General features: G+C 34.4%; 2 protein-coding genes and 1 non-coding gene across 3 annotated transcripts; 1 reads left to right on the top strand and 2 right to left on the bottom strand.

Annotated features, from left to right (window-relative positions):
- Positions 1-808: 808 nt before the first annotated feature.
- Positions 809-2,550, bottom strand: LOC111388324 (allene oxide synthase 3-like). The gene has a single exon (XM_023013009.1). The coding sequence runs from the start codon at positions 2,445-2,447 to the stop codon at positions 978-980; it is 1,470 nt and encodes a 489-aa protein (XP_022868777.1). The 5' UTR covers positions 2,448-2,550; the 3' UTR covers positions 809-977.
- A 3,476-nt stretch (positions 2,551-6,026) lies between these two features.
- Positions 6,027-6,100, top strand: TRNAI-AAU. The gene has a single exon. It is a non-coding gene; the product is annotated as a tRNA-Ile (tRNA).
- A 9,370-nt stretch (positions 6,101-15,470) lies between these two features.
- Positions 15,471-18,635, bottom strand: LOC111379330. Its single transcript, XM_023002689.1, has 7 exons — positions 18,488-18,635; positions 18,226-18,376; positions 17,829-18,026; positions 16,819-17,664; positions 16,527-16,671; positions 16,199-16,444; positions 15,471-16,061 (listed from the first exon to the last, which is right to left on the bottom strand). The coding sequence occupies exons 1-7, from the start codon at positions 18,633-18,635 to the stop codon at positions 15,471-15,473; spliced, it is 2,325 nt and encodes a 774-aa protein (XP_022858457.1).
- Positions 18,636-21,203: the final 2,568 nt, after the last annotated feature.

The following is a 21,203-nucleotide window of genomic DNA, read 5'->3' as shown; positions in this document are numbered from 1 at the left end:
ACTTGTATAATATTTGATTTATAAGCTTTTGTTGTGGTAAAGTTTGGATCGTTGATTTTAAAAAATAATTTTTAAATTTTTTTGAAATGAATGAATATGATGATTTCAAATTATGATTGTCAACAAATTTTGTCAACCATCATTGTACATGTAACATCTCTCACAATTGATTGAGATTCCCAGTATTAACTTTGGGTTAGTACGACTTAAATCTGAATATTTGTTATTAAAATAACACTTAATTAGCCTAATCTAGTTCCTTGAATCCATCATTACCCACTGCCACATATACTAATTAACATTGAACCAATAAAACTAAGCCCTATTTGAGTCTCATTTTGGGTTAATGAATATTGAAATAATGATTTTTTTAAGAATGTATGGTTAAAAATTAAAAAAGAAAAAAAATTGAATTTACGTGTAAATTTATTTTATTATGAGAAAGTGTGATTAAAAATAAATTTAAAAAAGAAAGAATTTTGAAAAAATGATTGAAAAGGAGCTAAATGGCATTATTCTTTCTCCGTGTGTTAAATGTTGATCGAAATTTTCATTATTAACTTTTAACACTTACATGGTACACTATTTTGCCCGTTGTCAACCAAGATGATTTCATGTCTTGTCCAACCTTTACATATTAACCTTTCTCGAAAGGTTCAACTCAAAGAATTACGCTATTTGTCCAGAATAAAATATCCAACAAGTATGTCAAAAAGTGATGTGCAGCGAAATGATTGGATAAAAAAATTAATTGTATTTTAAATTGTTCAATGATAAAATGCTAAATGACATTATTTAAGACTTGATATATATAGAACAATGCCAAACTCAAAATAAATATATAATTCAAGGTACAAATACATTTTTTTTTCCAACAATAATAAGTACAATTTCAAGTTAACCCTAAAAGTCGACTAGAACAATAAGAATAATACTTTAACAATTCTATCTCGAACCCACCCACGATATTCAAGCAATCAAGTAGCCTTTTTTAATGACTTAAACGTGACTAACGAACCCAACAATAACTTTCCAATCTCCGCAGTAAATGTATCATACTTGAGAAAGAACTCCACAAGCATAAGCCTAGACAGTAACACAACCAAATCTTTACCAGCGCATTGCTTATTATCCACCGTTGGATCATCAGTTTCTCTCCCATTGGACCAATAAACATATTCGATCAATTTCTCTCCTTCAGACATGAACCTGTCGGCTACAAATTCCTCGGGCTGGTCGAAAACCCTAGAGTCCTTGGTTGCTATTGGTTGATATCCGAAGATCATCTCACCTTTCTTGATCAAGAAATTTGAATCATGATTCTTGGTTATAATATCCTGTTTGGCTTTTCCGTATTGATAAGGGACAGGTGGTTCAATTCTCAATGCTTCATAAACAACTGATTTTGTTAGGCTCATTTTCTCCAGTGCTGCGGCGGAGACACCACCTTCTTCTTTAACAACCGCCCTGATCTCAGCCGCGAGACGGCGGTGCAAATCTTCTCCAGCGGTGGCCACCCATTTGATTAGAGCTGGAAAAAGGGCTTTCATTCCCCCGTATGCGTTGAAAGCTGCTAGGAAAACTAAGTTGTGGCAAGCTTCATCTCTTTTCATGCCAATTTTCTCAGCTTCATCCAAAATGGGGCCGGCAGAATTGTAAAAACTGTTGTAAAGTTTTCCGTAATCTGATTTTATGAGCCCGAAAGGGAGTGGAAATGTATGTAAAGCTAAATCTTCTAAGAAATGTGGGACAAATTTCAATCCAAGACTGATCAATGGATGAAGCTGGAAGAACAGCCATTTGTCAACTAGTTTGGGGCCTCCAGTCGGGCCGAGAGGAGTTTCAGATGGATTCTTATCGCAAAATAAACGGAAAACGAACTCAAATGACATGATATCATTCAATGCATTGAAATTTGCTTTTCCTTTATTAGACAATTCTTCTTCAAGGCTTGTAAACATCCCGGAAATGGATTGGCGAAAGCCCGGAATGAATTTGCCGTGTAATTTAGCAAGTTGAGATAAGAAAAAACCTTTTAAAACTTCATGATTGGGCTCGGAAGGATCCAAATAAGCAAGAGTCCGGTAGCCGCCGGTGAAGGCGGTTGAGGGCATGTAAGTTCCGTCAAGAACATTTTTCTTCTCGACCTTGGAATTGTCGAAGAGAATTTGAAAGCTAATTGCGTCGAGAAGGCATATGACTTGCGGATTTTGGGCCAGGAACGGGCCTGGTGGCATATTGCACCTGAAAACAGTGGAGTTATATTTTTTCATTCGGGCCCTGAAGAATTCAACTTCACCTTTGCCATAGTAGTAGTCTAAACGATCTATTATCGGCCCAAAAAATGGGACGCCATAGCCACCGGGGATTTCTCGAATATCTGACGGTGGCGGGGAGTCAGAAGATGGGTGGTTCACGGCAGCAGACGAGGAGATTTGTGAAGACATTTTGATTAGTTGAATTCTCAATGCAGAATTCCAAGAACAATATGATTTTTATATAGACAATTACTTACATTGTCTGTATGTAAGAAATTTTTATGGATTGCATTTTCACGTGGACAATGATTAAAAATTATCTGTCATCCGTGATTGTACTATAACGTGTTCAGTACAAACCTTGTTATGCTTAAAAATAAATTAAAATTGCTTTTACGTTATTTATTTTATCAAATATAATTTTAAGGGATTGTTCAACAAAATTTTCGACAAAAGTGTGTATAGGTTTTGATATAGTAGATTAAACGTGTGGTTGAAAAATTAATAAAAATTGTGAATTTTATAAAATTTTGTTGAAAACTGAATAACATTTTAAAATCTCTCAAACAAGTATTAGAGTGATTCACGCTTGGATGATTTTATCAAAAATACATGTCTTCGTAAAATTGTAAGACCATGTATGAGAATTGACGCAAGTCTAGTACCAAAAGAAAATGATGGATTCGATAAAAGCATATGCACCCCATTTTTTTATCAATATAAATAAGAATTTGTCTAGTGTTACATAATGAGGTGTACCGAATGGTTTACACCCCACTCATATGGGTGTGGAACTCATGTAAAAGAAAAGATATTTTATTCAAATGGATCCCTCGTCCATCTGAATGGGGTGTGTATCATTAGGTACATCCCGATGTACTATTAACAAAACCGTATAAATAATATCAAGTTGCAAAAATTATTAATATTTAATGAAAAGCAAACAGACTACTTTGTATACCTGAAAAATAGAGAAAAATAAATAAAAGACTGAAAGTCTGAAACCCATCCATTCCGGCCCGCCCTGCTGTTTTAAGGGAATAAATAAATCGAGAAATCGTAGGTCCGTGTTGTAACAACTATATACTGAATTTAATAATCGCATTGGCATGTGAACGAGCAACACACCTAATAACGTTGGATCCAAATTGCAACAACCACACACACGTTACAATTTATTTAAGGAAAATTGGTCAAGTTCAGAATTTGATGAATTAACAAGATAACCCACTTGTAATGATAAAAATTGAAAATGCCAAGTTTTTATTTTCGAGTCTAGACGGCTTTAGTAACAAGGATTGTTTATTGCACGACTTATCCTTTTTAATTAATTTTTAAAACCCTTTTAAATTCATGGTGTTCCTAATTTAAATTTTAATTAATAGATTTCAACGGGATTTTTTAATATCTAAGTATTTTCAATAACTTGTGAATTACAAGGATTTCATTAATAAAGGGATTTCAAAAGATTTAGATAATTTTCAAGCTTAAAAGTACACATAACAAACTGTTTTGAATTTTTATTATTTTTATCGAGATTCTTATGAATTTTATGAAAATTTATTCAAATTCACAAAATTCATTCATTAAAATTTCGGTCGAGTGTTAATAATAAAAGACATCTGAGGGAAAGTTAAATATGTATTTAACACACTACATATGTAGAAGCGACAATAAGTTAGGGGAACATGGGCCGACTTGGAACGCGTCCCGTAAGCACTACTTTCCTTATCTCAATAATCGATCTCAACCATTAAATCAAATTCCAGTTGACCCAAAGAACAAAGCATGTACAACTTTGTCAATATGGATTTCATTCAAGAAGATGATCCTCAAAATTCTATCCAAAATGGAAAAAATAATATTATGATCATGTTTGATGCAAGTTTTTTAAGAACACTTTATGCGAAAAATTTTTTTTTTTTTAGAGAATGTATGATAAAAAGATAGAAAAAAATTTCACGAGTCAATGTGCAAACTGCAAAATTATTTTATTAAAAAATTGTAATTAAAAATAAGTTCGAAAAAAAATGAATTTTAAGGAATCTCTACCAATCAAAGCTAAATTTCTTCCAACTCAATTTAATAAATAATTTCGTGCTAGTCAAAAATCAAAATTAAAAACTTTAATTCAAAGAACTTAACTTTTATTGTAAAGTTTAAGTATTGTAAAATCATTTTTCTATTGAAATATACTTATCTAAGAAGAGCTTCCTGGAAAAACTATCTTAATTAGTGTTTGAAAATTAATTTTTAAAATAGCTCTCTCTTCTGGAAGAACTTTTAAAGAAAGTTATATTAAATCATATAAGAAACACTTTTACAAAATTAACTGAAAGGGTTAAAAAACAACTTTTAGATATCAAAAACTCTTTTTTACTTCGTAAAAGCCATGCCAAAGGAATCTTCAAGCCATTTTTCTTTTGAGTGAAATGTTAAGGTGCTTTCAACATTCGATAACATCATTTCATCACGCAATTATGCTAATGAGTAAACATTTTTCAATATAAAAGTATAATTAAATAAGAGGAAAGTCGTTAGAGAAGACTTGGTTAATTAATTTTTTTCATATTCCGATTAATAAAAGAGCCCGAGCAATCACGCGTGACTGCAGATTTTAATGACATCTAATGGGCCATTGAATTTTTAATCCAAATTTAAATAATTTTTTGAATAATTTATTTCGTGTTCATATCTAATTTTATGTGAAGGGACCCAACTTAATTGTCAAAACTACGTTATTCGATTGAAACGTTTGAGACTGGATAAAGGTGAATCACCAGCTCTAATTATATAGTTTAGAAGATTTTGGAAATCTTTTATTTGGTTGATTATCATTAATATTAAAATCATTTTAATTTAAATAATATTATTATGCTACATTATAAGTCACATTTAATAAGACTACAATTTCATCATTATCTTTATTCAATTGTGCTAATATTGGTATATTCCGTCAATCCAATATAGATCGTGTTTTTCAAACTTTTTTACATTCACATCGTATATTTTCGCCTTCTTTATCCTTTCAAAATACCGATTTGATCGTTCCGAGAGTAACAGGTGAGTCACTCAGGCACCATGAATAGAATAATGCATAATTGTAACTAAGTTATCGGCTATTAACAAAACAATAGATAATTTATGGCTGCATTTAACGCACTCAAGTGATAGTAAGCCTCTGTGTTATTGCCTTTGGGAAAAATGAGTTTTAAAATAGTGATTTTTTTTTTTTTTAAGAATACGTAATTTAAAAGTAAAGAGTTTTAAATTTATGCGTAAAATTTTATAACGAGAATGTATGGTTAAAAAATAGTTTTAGAAAAAATAGTTTTTGGAGAAGGGCTAAATTCCGAAAGACCATTTATTTACATCATCCAACCTTTTTCATCACTTCCAGCATAATATCAACCTCCATTTGGGTCCCATAACAAGATGGAAAAATAATTTTAAGCATTGCATATATACATAATATGATTGTGACGATCGTTTTGATAGAATTTTTGTTTTTGATTTTGCTTCTTGTATAGAAGCGTTTCCGATGAAATATTTGAAATTTTTTATAAAATTAATCAAACGAGCTCAAAAACAATTTTTGGATCTCAAAAGTGTCATGCCATACAAGCCTTCAATATTTGGATTCCTTATTTCTTGAAAAAGTCTACATCAAACATGCTCTTAAAAACACATGGAACTTAAGCGGATTTGATAATGAAAATTTTCAACAAAATTCGAATATTAAAAGTAAAATATATTCAAAGAGCAAATGGCCTATTAGCTCAGTTGGTTAGAGCGTCGTGCTAATAACGCGAAGGTCGCAGGTTCGAGACCTGCATGGGCCATTTCTCTCTTTTTTGCCAACTTCGACACGCTTTTTGGCAGACTGGAAGGCCATTGCGCTTTTAAACTCTCTTCTTCTGTAAACCACGTTTCTTTAAACTCGCATTTAAGTTATTTATTTTATAAAAAATAAAACAATAAAAAGTTCTTTTATTGTTTTTCCTCATTTCAATAATATATTAAGATTTAGATGTCAATGGACAATAAATTCAAATATGATTTCAATAATTCAAGAAATGAAGCATTAAAAATTTGGAAATTATTAAATACAATTATGATAATGTAAAATTAGAGAGTGGGTTTCTTTATTTTGATAATTAAAATGAAAAGTCTATTTGAGAATATCTTATCTTCTATTTGAAGAATCATTTGAAAATGCTCTGACATTACAATAGATAAAATTTAACCTATTTCTCTTTTATACAATGTTTCACTGCAAAATTAGTAATCCTAAGTAGTGTGTTGGAGCTTCAACCTCCAACTCCAATGTCCAATCCCCTCGAAGAGCTTCTTACACGTCTTTGATGGTGGCAATACATCTTAAATAAGGCAAGTTTCATACATGGCCATGTGATTCTTTTAGTTATTTCAATATTAATTAAATTTTCATGTTTGGTGAATTTCTTTTGCAACCAAGACCATTATGAACAAGAAATAAGTAATGGCTAATGCCTCTTATCTCGGGCGACAAACCCCCTAATTATAGGGGGGCCTATGTGGCCCGGAATTTAATTTAATTGTAATGGATTGAAGAACGATTTTATTTTATTTGTTCAATCAAATAATATTTTTTTCCTAAGGCCTCAATGAATTTTCAAAGTACTATTCCCTTTTTAAAAAATAAATATCATAAATAAGGCCAAGAAGTGAATGATTACGATTGGAAAGCCAAACAAGAATCAGTCACGAGATCAAAGAGACTGCCCATGTCCATTGTGAGTTTGAAAGCTGCCACGTGGGCTACTACTAAGTCATCTTCAAATTGTAGCTGGATTGACCACTTGATAATAATGCTGTTAAAGTCCATCGGACATAAAAGAAAAAAATAATAATATAAAAGCTTTAAAATTAAAGATTTCAATCGATGATATATGTCATGGTACGTGTAATCTAACATTTTTTTTAAAGAGCAATGGAATTGATAAATCGGGACAAGTTTGGTCAGTTCAATCAACAATTTAGTTAGATCAATACTCAGACCGAATTTAATAATGTGATATTAGGTTATAGGACTGTTGTGACTACAATGAGATAAATTAAGTTCACTTACGTATGAAATAATATAAATTTGATCAAAAACTTGCGTCAAATTATAAATTATGGGTTGTAATTTATTCAATGAGGGAAAATACAATTATACCTATTATTCTTACTACTGCTATATTAGTGTGTAATTCAACAATATATTCAATTTCTACTTGGTATCAAAGCCTGAATGGCTGACACCGGATCCAGTGACAATACACATTCAGCCCAATCAACCTCAAGCACACTGATGCCTTCAATGATGGGAGGAAATCAGTTGCCTTCCTTTGGAATAAATCTCACTCAAGTTCCACCAGTAAAGCTTGAAAGGAACAACTTTCTACTATGGAAGAACATGGTGATGCCAATCATCAAGGGGCACAATCTTGAGGGATTCATTGTAGGAACGAAATCCTGTCCACCAAAATTTTTGGCTACTCAAACTACAGGAACTGTTGGTATCACCGTCGAAATGACACCGAATAATGAGTATGAAAAATGGATGTCTACTGATCAACTACTGATGGGTTGGCTTTATTCATCAATGACTGTTGAGATTGCCATGAGAGTAATGGGAGCTACAAAATCTTACAACCTTTGGAATGCTGTCCAGGAAAGTTTTGGAGTAATGAACAAGTCTAGAGTTACTTTTCTCATTAGTGAACTTCAAAGGACAAGAAAGGGCTCAATGAGCATTGATCAGTACCTGAATACAATCAAATAATTAGTAGATAACCTTGAAATTGCTGGAAAAAGCATCCCTCACAATGATCTTATTACATAAGTGCTGGCTGGACTAGATGAAGAACACACACCTATAGTGGTTCAAATCAATATCAGAGAGTTTATCTCTTGGACTGAGTTGCAGCCTGTGCTAATGACTTTTGAGATTCGAATTGAGCATCTTAATGCTTTAAAAACTGGCCTAGCTTCTATTAACTTGAGTCACACCACAGTACATTTTGGGCACAGATCAAATGCTAGAGGCAATCCAACTATGGAGGAAGAAGCTACCACAATAGATGAGGAAGAAGCAGAGGCAGAACCAGTAGACAAATTGAGAACAAAGGACCATGTCAAATCTGTGGCCTGAGTAATAATTCTGCAGAAAGATGTTTCAATCGGTATGATGAAAGATATATCGGGACAAGGCCTGAGCGGAACTATCAAAATAATACCTCAAAACCAGTAGCTCTTATAGCTTCGTCAAGCACACTCTCAGATCCTGCTTGTTTTGCTGACTTAGGAGCCAGTCATCATGTCACTGCTGAGAAGAAGAACCTAGCTAAGGCACATGAGTATGGTGGTAAGGAAACCCTTGCTGTAGGTAACGGTAATAAACTCACTATCTCTCATACCGGTAAAAATCAATTGAATACACTCAATGACAGATCACTGGCCCTTAACAATGTTTTATTGGTACATCAATCAAGAAAATTTTTATAAGTATATCTAAATTAACATCTGACAATGATGTATTTATGGAGTTTCACTCTGATTTCTGTGTTATTAAGGAAAAGCAAACGAAGAAGGTGTTTCTGGAAGGAAAGCTTAAGGATAGGTTATTCAAGTTGAGCATCCAGACCAAACCAAAAGAATGTTCCATCAGGAATCAGCCTATCCAAATAAATTGAACCCCGCAACATTTGTTGTCAAAACCAAAGTATCTAAAAATACCACTGAATATGAGTCTAGATTAAAACAATGGCATATGAGACTTGGACATCCCACAACCTCTGTGATGTCACAAGTGTTCAAAACTTGTAATGAGAAGTTCAAGGCTAATGAAATTCTTCAGTTCTGTGATGCTTGCCAACTTGGTAAATCACACTCCTTGGCATTCAAACTATCTGCTTCACATGCACTAGCCCCGCTTGATTTAATTCACAGAGACGTATGGGGCCCTTCACCTATCAGCTCCACATTCAGTTTGAAGTACTATATTATCCTCATTGATGACTATAGTAGGTATACATGGATCTACCCCATGAAAATTAAATCCGAGGCACTAAATTTGTTCATTCAATTCAAAACTCTCGTTGAAAACAAATTTGATAGAAAGATTAAAACTCTCCAATCTGACTGAGGAGGTAAGTTCAAAGCCTTCAGTGAGTTTGCTCTAAAATCTGGTATTGATATGTATCTCTCTTGTCCTTACACGTCAGCCTAAAATGGTAGAGCCGAGAGAAAAAACAAGCACCTAATAGAAACTGGTTTAACCCTTCTTGCTCAAGCAAGTATGCCCTTACATTATTGGTGGAAATCTTTTCACACGGCCACTTATATTATCAACAGGTTGCCTACACCAGTCCTCAACATGAAAGCACCTTATCAAATTCTGAACAAAGAACAAATTAAATATAAGTCACTGAAAGTTTTTGGCTGTGCTTGCTTTCCTTGTCTTGGGCCATATCAAAATCACAAGTTTAGCTTTCACTCCACAAAGTGTGTGTTTCTTGGGTTTAGTAACTCTCCCAAAGGCTTCAAAAGTCTCAGTCCAACAGGAAGAATATATACTTCCAGACATGTAGTTTTCAATGAAAATGAATTCCCCTTCCAGTCTGGCTTCCTCAATAAAAAAACTGAGTTACAAAAGTCTAAAACCATCATTCATTATCTTCCCTTTCATACACCTCTAAACAACAGTCCAACCTGCTAAACTGATGAAGTTCCTACTGATGCAACTCCAACAGCAACATCTTCTGAGTTTGATCAACCTGAAATACTTGAAAACGTAATGATCTCTGAGGAGAATGAGAATGAAAACATAGAGATTGATGTTGAAGGTACACAAATGGAAGGAAAAGAAGAAACTGTAAATCTTCAGTTAGAACAAACTGGATTAGGTAATGAGCAAAACTCCAGTATGACAGATTAGGTGAATCAAGTTATAGAACATCCTATGATCATCAGAGGCAAAGTCGGTATTTTTAAACTAAAGATGTACTCAACTCAATCCCAGCAGTATAACAAAAAACAAAGTGAACTGGAACCTAACAATGTAGTTGAAGCCTTGATAAACAAAGATTGGAGAGAAGCAATGAAAGATGAGTACAATGTACTATTGAGAAATGAAACTTGGGAACTAGTACCACATGTGATCAGTCAAAAGGTAATAGGAAACAAGTGGGTTTTCAGACTCAAACGAGATGCTGATGGAAGGATATTAAAGCACAAAGAGCTGGAGCATCAGACAAATTGACATCAACAGTGCCTTCCTAAATGGAAAACTAACTGAGGAAGTTTATATGAGGCAGCCAGAGGGTTTTATTGACAAAGCAAACCCCACCTTTGTCTGCAAACTGAAGAGGGCTCTTTATGGACTTAAACAAGCACCTAGGGCTTGATATGAAAAACTGAAGGAAACTCTTCTTGATTGGAACTTTCTAAAGTCAAAGGTAAATAGTTCATTATTCTTTTACATGAATCAAAACAATGTAATTTTTGCCTTAGTATATGTTGATGAGATAGTGGTCACAGGCAATGATCAATGTCACACCCCCATTCATATACATAACTATCCATTAACCTGTGCGGGAATAAAATTGATGACTCAACCTAGACATAGAATTTCTCACTTTTTTTTCACCTGATAAAATGACACCATAAGCTCAAAATGGCATCCCACAACAGAACCATATAGGTTGTCATCCATGTACATAGAACTCTGGAATCCCGAAAGAGCTCCACAGTTAGCCGTGCTCTCTATGTAGTTCCAGGCTAACCTACAATGCAAAAACTACATAAGTCAATACTTAGTAAGCAAAAATCATGCATGTCATGAACATAAATAATAATGATATATGCCATTATGTCATTTACTTTAAACGTCACGATAAAGAAGCATCATATTCCAATATGTATCAAAATACACTTGAAATCATTTCATTGGGCCTTTGACCCACCAACTATGCACCGGATAGAGCTCTGCATAATATCAATTTCAATAATCAAATGGCTAATATGAATTCGACACCGATGAGTGGACCATCCTCTCGTGACCACTAGAGGCCCATCCCCTAACTACCCCTATGATTACCCAAGAGGTCTCCCACCCAGCAGCGCAATAATCATAATATCACAAGGACACAGTCGAGTGGTCCACCCTCCCGTGATTACCAAAGGTCCATCCCCTGTCTACTTTTGCAATCACCCAGGAAGTATCACCCACTATGCCAAACATATCACATAAATATACCTCAAATGCATCGACACCCTAGTAGTGGTCAATAAAATATTTATAAAGAAAACTCAATTTGAAATCATGTTTCGCATGCATGATTTTTAACCATGTCCCATATCGTGCATGCATATGAAAATACTTATGAATGATGTATTTAATGAAAATCGATGTCAATAGGTTCCGTAACTTCATACTCAACGATCATAACCATCATATGATGTGCTATAAGCCTCTTATCAAAGTTATGTAAATATTCCAACATTACCATATCACAAATACTAGGTTCTTGCATCGTAGTTGAAAATTAATTTTTACTTACCTTTCGCCTTTGTGTGTGCAAGTTCCTACGGGGTGTATATCAATTTCCTTTTTTGCTCAACGTCGAAAAATTACTTGTATTACCATCTAATATTAAAGACAATCGTCCATTTAATAATCTTAACACACACAATCCCAAAATACGTCCATTCACACCAAAATAATTTAGACGAAATCATTATTTCAAGTTACAGATAGCATTACAAACTAGTCCCATAAGTCTTGCTATTTCTCGAGTCCAATTTTGAACGTCAACGTCATCTAATTGTTTTCATTAACTAGTACTTCTTAGAATCTATTTTCTAGGCCCAAGAGATCATTAATGGACATGTAAAGGTTAAAATCACATTTAACAAGAAAATTGACAGAATCTATTTTCAGGTTTCATCACCGTCCAACTACTTTTCCAATCTTTTTTCACCCCCTTATCTCCAATGACTCCCAAATTTTTACCACATTTCTATAACATGTATTTGAAGGTAATAATGCTCTAAAATCATGACAAGTAAAGTGTTCTCAGCATCAAAATAGTCCATTTCCACAACACCAAAATCATGCAGTTTTCATTGTGATAGTTTTTGGTTTCCATTTTATTAGCATGTCACCAATCAGATTCCAGGCTATTAGAAGACCATTTATATCCTTCTAACTCCCATATAACAACATTCATTTACATAGCTACAAGTTATATCTTAAGTATTATCCAAAATCAAAGTTTAAACCATCCAAATTCATCAATCAACGCATCTCTATTCCTGTTGGTTTCTTTCAGGTCCTTGTACTTGATTACCCATCTCTTTTGACATCATAAAATCATCTAAAACCATTATAATTAACCTCAATTAAGTTTAGAGTTTTAACATATTATAAAACACCCAAAAGGACTAAAGAAAAACTTCAAAACTGTGACTTAAACTAACCTTTACAAACTGCAATTCCAGCTTCTTATTTTTCTATCTCTCTTTCACTTGGGGTCACTTGGGGATACACTGGAGGTTAAAATGTCTTATCTAAGAGATATATAAGTAGCCTCAAGGATTGGAGTCATGAATGGTGCTTAAAGATGAAGGAAAGTGTAATTAAAAGACAAGTATCCTCAAGCATGAGCTGTCCAAGCAGGAGGTGGATTTATGCAGCCAACTTTGACCTTTTCCTTCCCTTAAACGGTTCCATATGTGTCGTAGAAGATAAGTATCTATTCTTTAATAAGTGATAATGGTTTGGAAGACGTGCCGGAGGCTTAAGGTTGAACGAATTAAATGTTAGATTGACAAGTCCTCACAACTTACAAGTTAAGTAGGAGGTGCCTTCCTTGCAGCAACACTTGACTTTTCTCCTATTATATTTAGGTCTATTTATAAATTATAAGATATGTATACATCCTATATTAAGTACTTAAGGAGCATGACACGAAATTGATGCCTTAAGTCTAAAGGAATTGGGCATTAATATGATAACTATCCCAAGCATGAGGTGTCCAAGCACGATGTGTCTTCATTGCAACCATACTTGACTTTCAACCGTTATATTTGGATGCATTTCTGACTTTTAAGATTTATATCCATCCCATATTAAGTGCTTAGGGAGTAGACACGAGATTGATGCCTTAAGGTTGAAGGAATTGATTGTTAAAATGACAAACACCCCTAGCACGAAGTATTCAAGCATGAGATGGTCACTTGTAGTAAAAATTTGATTTTATATCTATCTTTGTAGGTGCAAATCAAGTATCCTGGACTTATTTTAATGTGTTGACAATCCAATTTACTTTCCTTAAGATCCCACAATATATTATAGAACTAATTCTCCAACCGTTCATTTAATTACTTACCCGATTGATGCCCCACCGTCGATTAATTTTCACAATTCGCACCTCAATATTTATAACATTATATGAGACATATATTATCGCATCATGATCATGTTCCTTTATGTCTCGTATCCCATGACCTCGATCAACCGAATGAAAGCTTGAACCTTTGTCGATACTAATTTCCGACCTTCTTGATTTTTCATTGCTTACCAAACCAATTTCCAACATTTAGTTAACCTAGTTTTCTATCATAGCTCAATATAAAATTCACCACCTTGGTCGAGGCACCATTTTAAGAGAAAGCAATTAGGAAATTGATGCAAATGACAATGTAATTAGCATGAAAATGCATGAATCATATTGCCCATATGTATAACGTAAAGCTCGGGGTATTACATCCTCCTCTCCTCATAAAAATTTAATCCTCGAAATTTGTTTACCAAAAAGTTCAGAATATTTAACCCGCATTTCATCTTCTCTTTCCCAAGTAGCCTCTTCGGTTGACTGATTCCGCCACAATACCTTAACCGATGAAATTTTCTTGCTTCTCAGTTGCTTTATCTCTCGTTGAAGGATCTCTATCGATTTTTCTTCATAAATCAAATCTGGTTTTATCTCTACCGGTTTATTCCTCAATATGTGAGAAGGATTTTCAATATGCTTTCTTAGCATGGAGACATGAAATACATTGTGCACTTGAGACATTGATGAAGGAAGATCAAGCTTGTAGGCAACATTTTCAATTCTCTCGATAATAGAAAATGGACCAATGTATCTTGGGCTTAATTTTCCTTTCTTTCCAAATTGCATAACCCCTTTCATCGGCGCTACCTTCAAAAATACTTGGTCTCCTACTGTGAATTCTAGTATTCTTCTTCTTTGATCTGCATAACTTTTCTGTCGGTCTTGAGCAGTTTGCATTCACTGACGTACTTGTATCACAACTTCAGCCATTTCACGAACCATCTCTGGTCCTAGCAAATTTCTTTCTCCAACATCATCTCAATAAACTGGACATCTACATTTTCTACAATATAATGCTTCATAAGGAGCCATTCCAATTGTAGCCTGAAAATTGTTGTTGTATGCGAATTCCACCAAAGGTAAAAATTTACTCCACTGGCCTTGGAAGTCTAATACACAAGCCCTCAGCATATCTTCTAATATTTGTATTGTTCTTTCTGATTGTCCATCACTCTAAGGATGATAAGCTATGCTAAAAGATAACTACCTTCCCAAAGCCTTATATAAACTTCTCCAGAAGAGGGATAAAAAACTTAGAATCCCTGTTTGAGATAATAGATAGTGGAACTCCATGAAGCCTGACTATTTCTTGTACATAAAGCTAAGCATATCAGTCTATGGAATAACTGGAACAAACTGGAATGAAATGGGCTGATTTTGTTAACCTATCCACAATAACCTATATACTATCATATCCCTTAGTTATTTTTGGTAATTTCACCACAAAGTCCATTGTGATTCTTTCTCATTTCCATTCTGGGATAGGTAATAGTTGTAAGGCTCCTGCTAGTCTTTGATGTTCTGCTTTTATCTGTTGACAGGTTAAACATTGTCCTACCTATTCGGCTATCTCACCTTTCATGTTTAGCCACCAATAATGCAACTTCAAATCTCTATACATTTTAGTAGCTCTTGGATGAACAGAATATGGTGTCGTGTGAGCTTCAGATAAAATGTCCCATCGGATATTTTCTACGTTAGGTACATATAATCATGATCTAAATCGCAAGATACCATCTGCTGATATATGAAAATCTAAAGCCTTTCCATCATGTATATCATTCTTTATCTAGGAACAATAATCATCTTCCTGTTGCCCTTGCTGAATTCTATTCAATAAAGTTAGCTGAAGTGTCAATCCTGCAAATTTAGCCTCTACAAATCCTTGCGACACAACTTGAATACCCATTTTCTGTAAATCTATCAATTCTGATTTTTGAGTTACAATCATTCTCGCAACACTGGATGTTGACTTCTTACTTAATGCATCAACTACAACATTAGACTGTCCTTGATGATAGCTTATAACACAATCATAATTTTTTACCAATTCTAGCCATCTTCTTTGTCTCATGTTCAATTCCTTTTGTATAAATAGATATTTCAAACTTGTGTGATCAGTGTCAATCTCACACCGTTCTCCATACAAATAATGCCTCCATATCTTAAGTGCAAATACAACTGTGGTGAGTTCCAAGTCATATGTAGGATAATTCTTTCCGTATTCTTTAAGTTGTCTAGAGGCATATGCAATGATCTTACCGTCTTGCATCAATACACATCCCAAACCATTCTTTGAAACATCACTATAAACCACAAAATTTCCAGTACCAGATGTGATTGAAAGGATAGGGGTTGAAGTCAGTCTTTTCTTCAATTCCTGAAAACTTTGCTCACAAGCATCTGTCCATTCAAACTTAGTACACTTCCTTGTTAATTTCGTTAAAGAAGAAGCTATTTTTGAAAATCCTTCCACAAATCTACGATAATATCCAGTAAACCCTTAAAACTTCTGACCTCTGAAGGGTTTACAGGTCGTAGCCGATTATTAATAGCCTCTACTTTATTCGGATCCACTGATATGCCCTCACCTGATACTAAATGTCTCAAAAATACAACTCTATCTAACCAAAATTTACATTTCTTAAACTTAGCATATAAGTGCTCGTCCTTTAAGACTTGCAGAATTATTCTCAAGTGTTTAGCATGTTCTTCTTTAGTACGAGAATAAATAAGGATATCATCAATAAATACAATTACGAACTTATCGAGAAAATCTCCAAATACCCTATTCATCAGATCCATGAAAGCTTCTGGGGCATTTATTAACCCCAAATGGCATTACCAAAAACTCATAATGACCATATCTCGTACTAAATGCTGTCTTAGAAATGTAATCTTCCATTATTCTAAGTTGATGGTATCCAGATGGAAAATCAACCTTCGAAAATACAGAGGCACCCTGAAGTTGATCAAACAAATCATCAATCCTATACAATGGGTATTTATTTTTTAATTGTCACCTTATTCAACTTCGATAATTGATGCACAATCTCATTGTACCATCCTTTTTACGAACAAATAATACTGGTGCACTCTATGGTGAAAAGCTAAGTCTAATAAAACCTTTATCTAACAAATCTTGTAATTGTAACTTCAACTCTTTCAATTCAGTTGGGGCCATTCTATATGGAGCCTTGGAAATTGGAGATGTTCCTGGAATTAAATCAATTGCAAACTCTATCTCATGATCTGGTTGTACCCCAGATAAATCATCAGGAAATACCTTTTGAAAATCTTGTGCCACGGGCACATTACTAAGATTCAGATTGTGTTGTGCTTCAATAGCCATAACACTCATCAAATACCCTACACACCCACTATCTAGTAACCTTTGTGCTTTCGATACCGATATGGTTGGAACTCTAAAACCTTTTTCGATCTCAATGAATGTAAATGGCTTATTCTCCAAAGGTAGAAAGGCCACTAACTTCCTCTTACAATCTATAGTAGCTTGATATTTTGACAGCCAATCCATACCGAAAATTATATCATAATCTTCCACATCTAATACAATTAAATCTGCACAAAGCTCTCGATTTTCTATAAGGATCACACATGCTCTCACAATTAGTTTGGTTTGTTGTACATCTCTAGATGGAATAGTTACATTATAACTAACCTCTTGCATATCAAGTGTCCTACCCAACCTCCTCACATACTCATTGGACACAAATGAATGCGTAGCTTCTGAATCAAATAATACAAGTGCTGGGATATCAAAAATAGAGAATTTACCTGTTACAACTGATGGATTTGCCTCGGCATCTGATCTTGTGATGGTAAACACCTTGGCTGGTACCTTTTTCTGCTCCGTAGGATTTGGATTACCTGGGCATGCTCTAGCAAGATGTCTCACCTTTCCACAAACATAACATGTCCTAGTTTCTGTAGGGCATGCTCCAGTATGTTGTCCATCACATCTGAGGCAAGATGGTTGTGCTGTTGAGATCTTTCCTTGATCTATCCTTGGACGTTTGGCTTGATCCCAATGTTGTTGTCCTTGTCTCGGTTGAAATTTAGGCTTTTAACTCTGTCCTTAGCTCTTTTCTTATCATTTCTAGGCTAACGTTATCCTTGATCTTGCCTAATCTGTAGTCGAACCTCTTGAGCACGACTAATTCTTTGTTTGGCTTGTTCTGCAACTAATGCTCTCTCCGCAATTTGAGAATATGAAACATCTTGGATTCCTGCCATACTTACGTATCTATATAGTTCTGGTCTTAGCCCTTCAAGAAATCTTTCTACCTTTAGTGTATCAGTATTAATCATGTGGGTAGCAAACCTGGATAGTTGTTCAAACTTACGAATATACTCTCCCACTATCATCCATCATTGTCTTAGCTATATAAATTCATTCATCTTCATGGTTCGAACTGGAACTGTAAAATATTTATTACGGAATAACTCTTTAAATCTCTCCCAAGTCATGGCACTAACATATTCAATGCTACTCATTGTATCCCACCAATGTCCAGCACTACCTCGTAGCAGAAAGGATGCGCGAACCACTTTTTTCTACTTCTGAAACTCTCGAATACCTAAACATATTCTCCAAAGTTCTCAACCAATCCTTTGCTACTATTAGATTTAATGCATCCTCAAATATTGGAGGGTTTAGTTTTCTAAATCTTTCTCCAACGGTCTCAATATGTTTAACCCTTGGTTGTGGTTGTAAAAATTCGGCCCTTTGTTGTTATCTCCTTTCTCTTTGTTGTATTAATTGCTAAATTTGTTGAGATTGACGCTCAACTAATTTCGTAAGTCTATCAATAACAACGTCTCGACTGTCATCTTGATCGGACGACTCTTGCCCTGGAGTTCTAGCTCTACTATTATTAGCATCCCTGGTTCTCACCATGGTTGCAAGTAAAGATTGGTCAATATCATTCATAAAGTATGTAAAAAATAATGCAACAAAATAAAACATTCTGGCTTAGCTGTGCTCTTTCATACTCCGAGATCATCTACATGGACAGTCTACAAAATTATAACCTCGCTCTGATACCACTCTCTGTCACACCCCCATTCATATACATAACTATCCATTAACCTGTGTGAGAATAAAATTGATGACTCGACGTAGACATAGAATTTCTCACTTTTTTTTTCACCTGATAAAACGATATAAGCTATGTCTCTAAACCAAAATCATGTCGCTATAATCAAACATATATATTCTGATATTATAAACAAGTCTACATGTCAAGTCAAAAGATATACAATACATGATCCCCAACATACAACAAAATAGGCCATAAGCTCAAAATGGCAGCCCACAACATAACCCTACAGGTCGTCATCCATGTATATAGAACTCTGGAATCCCGTAAGAGCTCAATAGCTAGCCATGCTCTCTATGTAGTTCCAGATTAACTTGCAATGCAAGAACTACATAAATCAATACTTAGTAAGCAAAAATCATGCATGTCATGAATATAAATAATAACGATATGGCCATTTACTTTAAACATCACGATAAAGAAGCATCATATTCCAATATGTATCAAAGTCGATTCGAAATCATTTCATTGGGCTCTTGACCCACCTACTATGTACTGGATAGAGCTCTGCATAATATCAATATCAATAATCAAATGGCCAATATGAATTCGACACCAGTGAGTGGACCATCCTTTCATGACCACTAGAGGCTCATCCCCTAACAACCCCTATGATCATCCAAGAAGTCTCCCATCCAACATCGCCAATTATCATAATATCACAAGGGCACAGTCGAGTGGTCCACCCTTCCGTGATCACCAAAGGCCCGTCCCCTATCTACCTTTACAATCACCCAGAAAGTATCACCCACTATGTCAAATATATCACATAAGCATGCCTCATATACCTCGGCGCCCTAGTAGTGGTCAGTAAAACATTTATAAAGAAAACTTACTATGAAATCATGTTTCGCACGCATGATTTTTAACCATGTCACATGTCGTGCATGCATATGAAAATGCTTATGAATGACATATCTAATGAAAATTGATGTCAATAGGTTCCGCAACTTCATACTCAACGATCATAACCATCATATGATGTGCTATAAGCCTCTTATCAAAATTATGTAAATATTCCAACATTATCATATCACAAATACTAGGTTCTTGCGTCGTAGTTGGAAATGAATTTTTACTTACCTTTCGCCTTTGTGTGTGCAAGTTCCTACGGGGTGTGTATCAATTTCCTTTTTGCTCAATGTAAAAAAATCATCTGTATTACCATCTAATATTAAAGACAATCGTCCATTTAATAACCTTAACACACACAATCCCAAAATACATCCATTCACGCCAAAACAATTTAGACAAAATCATTATTTCAAGTTACCGATTGCATTACAAACTAATCCCATAAGTCTCGCTATTTCTCGAGTCCAATATTGAATGTCAACGTCATCTAATTGTTGTCATTAACTAATACTTCTTAGAATCAATTTTCTAGGGCCAAGAGATCATTAATGGACATGTAAAGGTTGAAACCACATTTAACAAGAAAATTGACAGGATTTGTTTTTCAGGTTTCATCACTGTCCAACTACTTTTCCAATCTTTTTTCACCCCCTTATCTATATCCAATGACTCCAAAATTTTTACCATATTTCTATAACATGTATTTGAAGGTAATAATGCTCCAAAATCGTGACAAGTAAAGTGTTCTCAGCATCAAAATAGTCCATTTCCACAACACCAAAATCATGCAATTTTCATTGTGACAGTTTTCGGTTTCCATTTTATTAGCATGTCACCAATCAGATTCCAGGCTATTAGAAGACCATTTCTATTCTTCTAACTCCCATATAACAACACTCATTTACATAGATACAAGTTATATCTTAAGTATTATCCCAAATCAAAGTTTAAACCATCCAAATTCATCAATCAACACATCTCTATTCCTGTTGGTTTCTTTTAGGTTCTTGTACTTGATTACCTCTCTCTTTTGCCATCATAAAATCATAAAAAACCCTTCTACTTAACCTCAATTAAGTTTATAGTTTTAATGTATTATAAAACACCCAAAAGGACTAAAGAAAAACTTCAAAATCGTGACTTAAACTAACCTTTACAAACTGTAATCCCAGCTTCTTATTTTTCTATCTTTCTTTCACTTGGCGTCACTTGTGGATACACTGGAGGTTAAATGTCTTATCTAAGAGATATATAAGTAGCCTCAAGGATTGGAGTCGTGAATTATGCTTAAGGATGAAGGAAAGTGTAATTAAAAGACAAGTATCTTCAAGCATGAGCTGTCCAAGCAGGAGGTGGATTTATACAGCCAACTTTGACCTTTTCCTTCCCTTAAACGGTTCCATATGTGTCTTAGAAGATGTGTATCTATTCTATAATAAGAGATAATGGTTTAGAAGACGTGCTGGAGGCTTAAGGTTGAACAAATTAAATGTTAGATTGACAAGTCCTCTCAACTTACAAGTTAAGTAGGAGGTGTCTTCCTT

This window comes from Olea europaea, chromosome 3 (genome assembly GCF_002742605.1).
Source record: "Olea europaea var. sylvestris chromosome 3, O_europaea_v1, whole genome shotgun sequence".
Classification (NCBI taxonomy): domain Eukaryota; kingdom Viridiplantae; phylum Streptophyta; class Magnoliopsida; order Lamiales; family Oleaceae; genus Olea; species Olea europaea.
The sequence above is the reverse complement of the archived record's forward strand: the minus strand, read 5'-3'. Positions and strand labels throughout refer to the sequence as shown.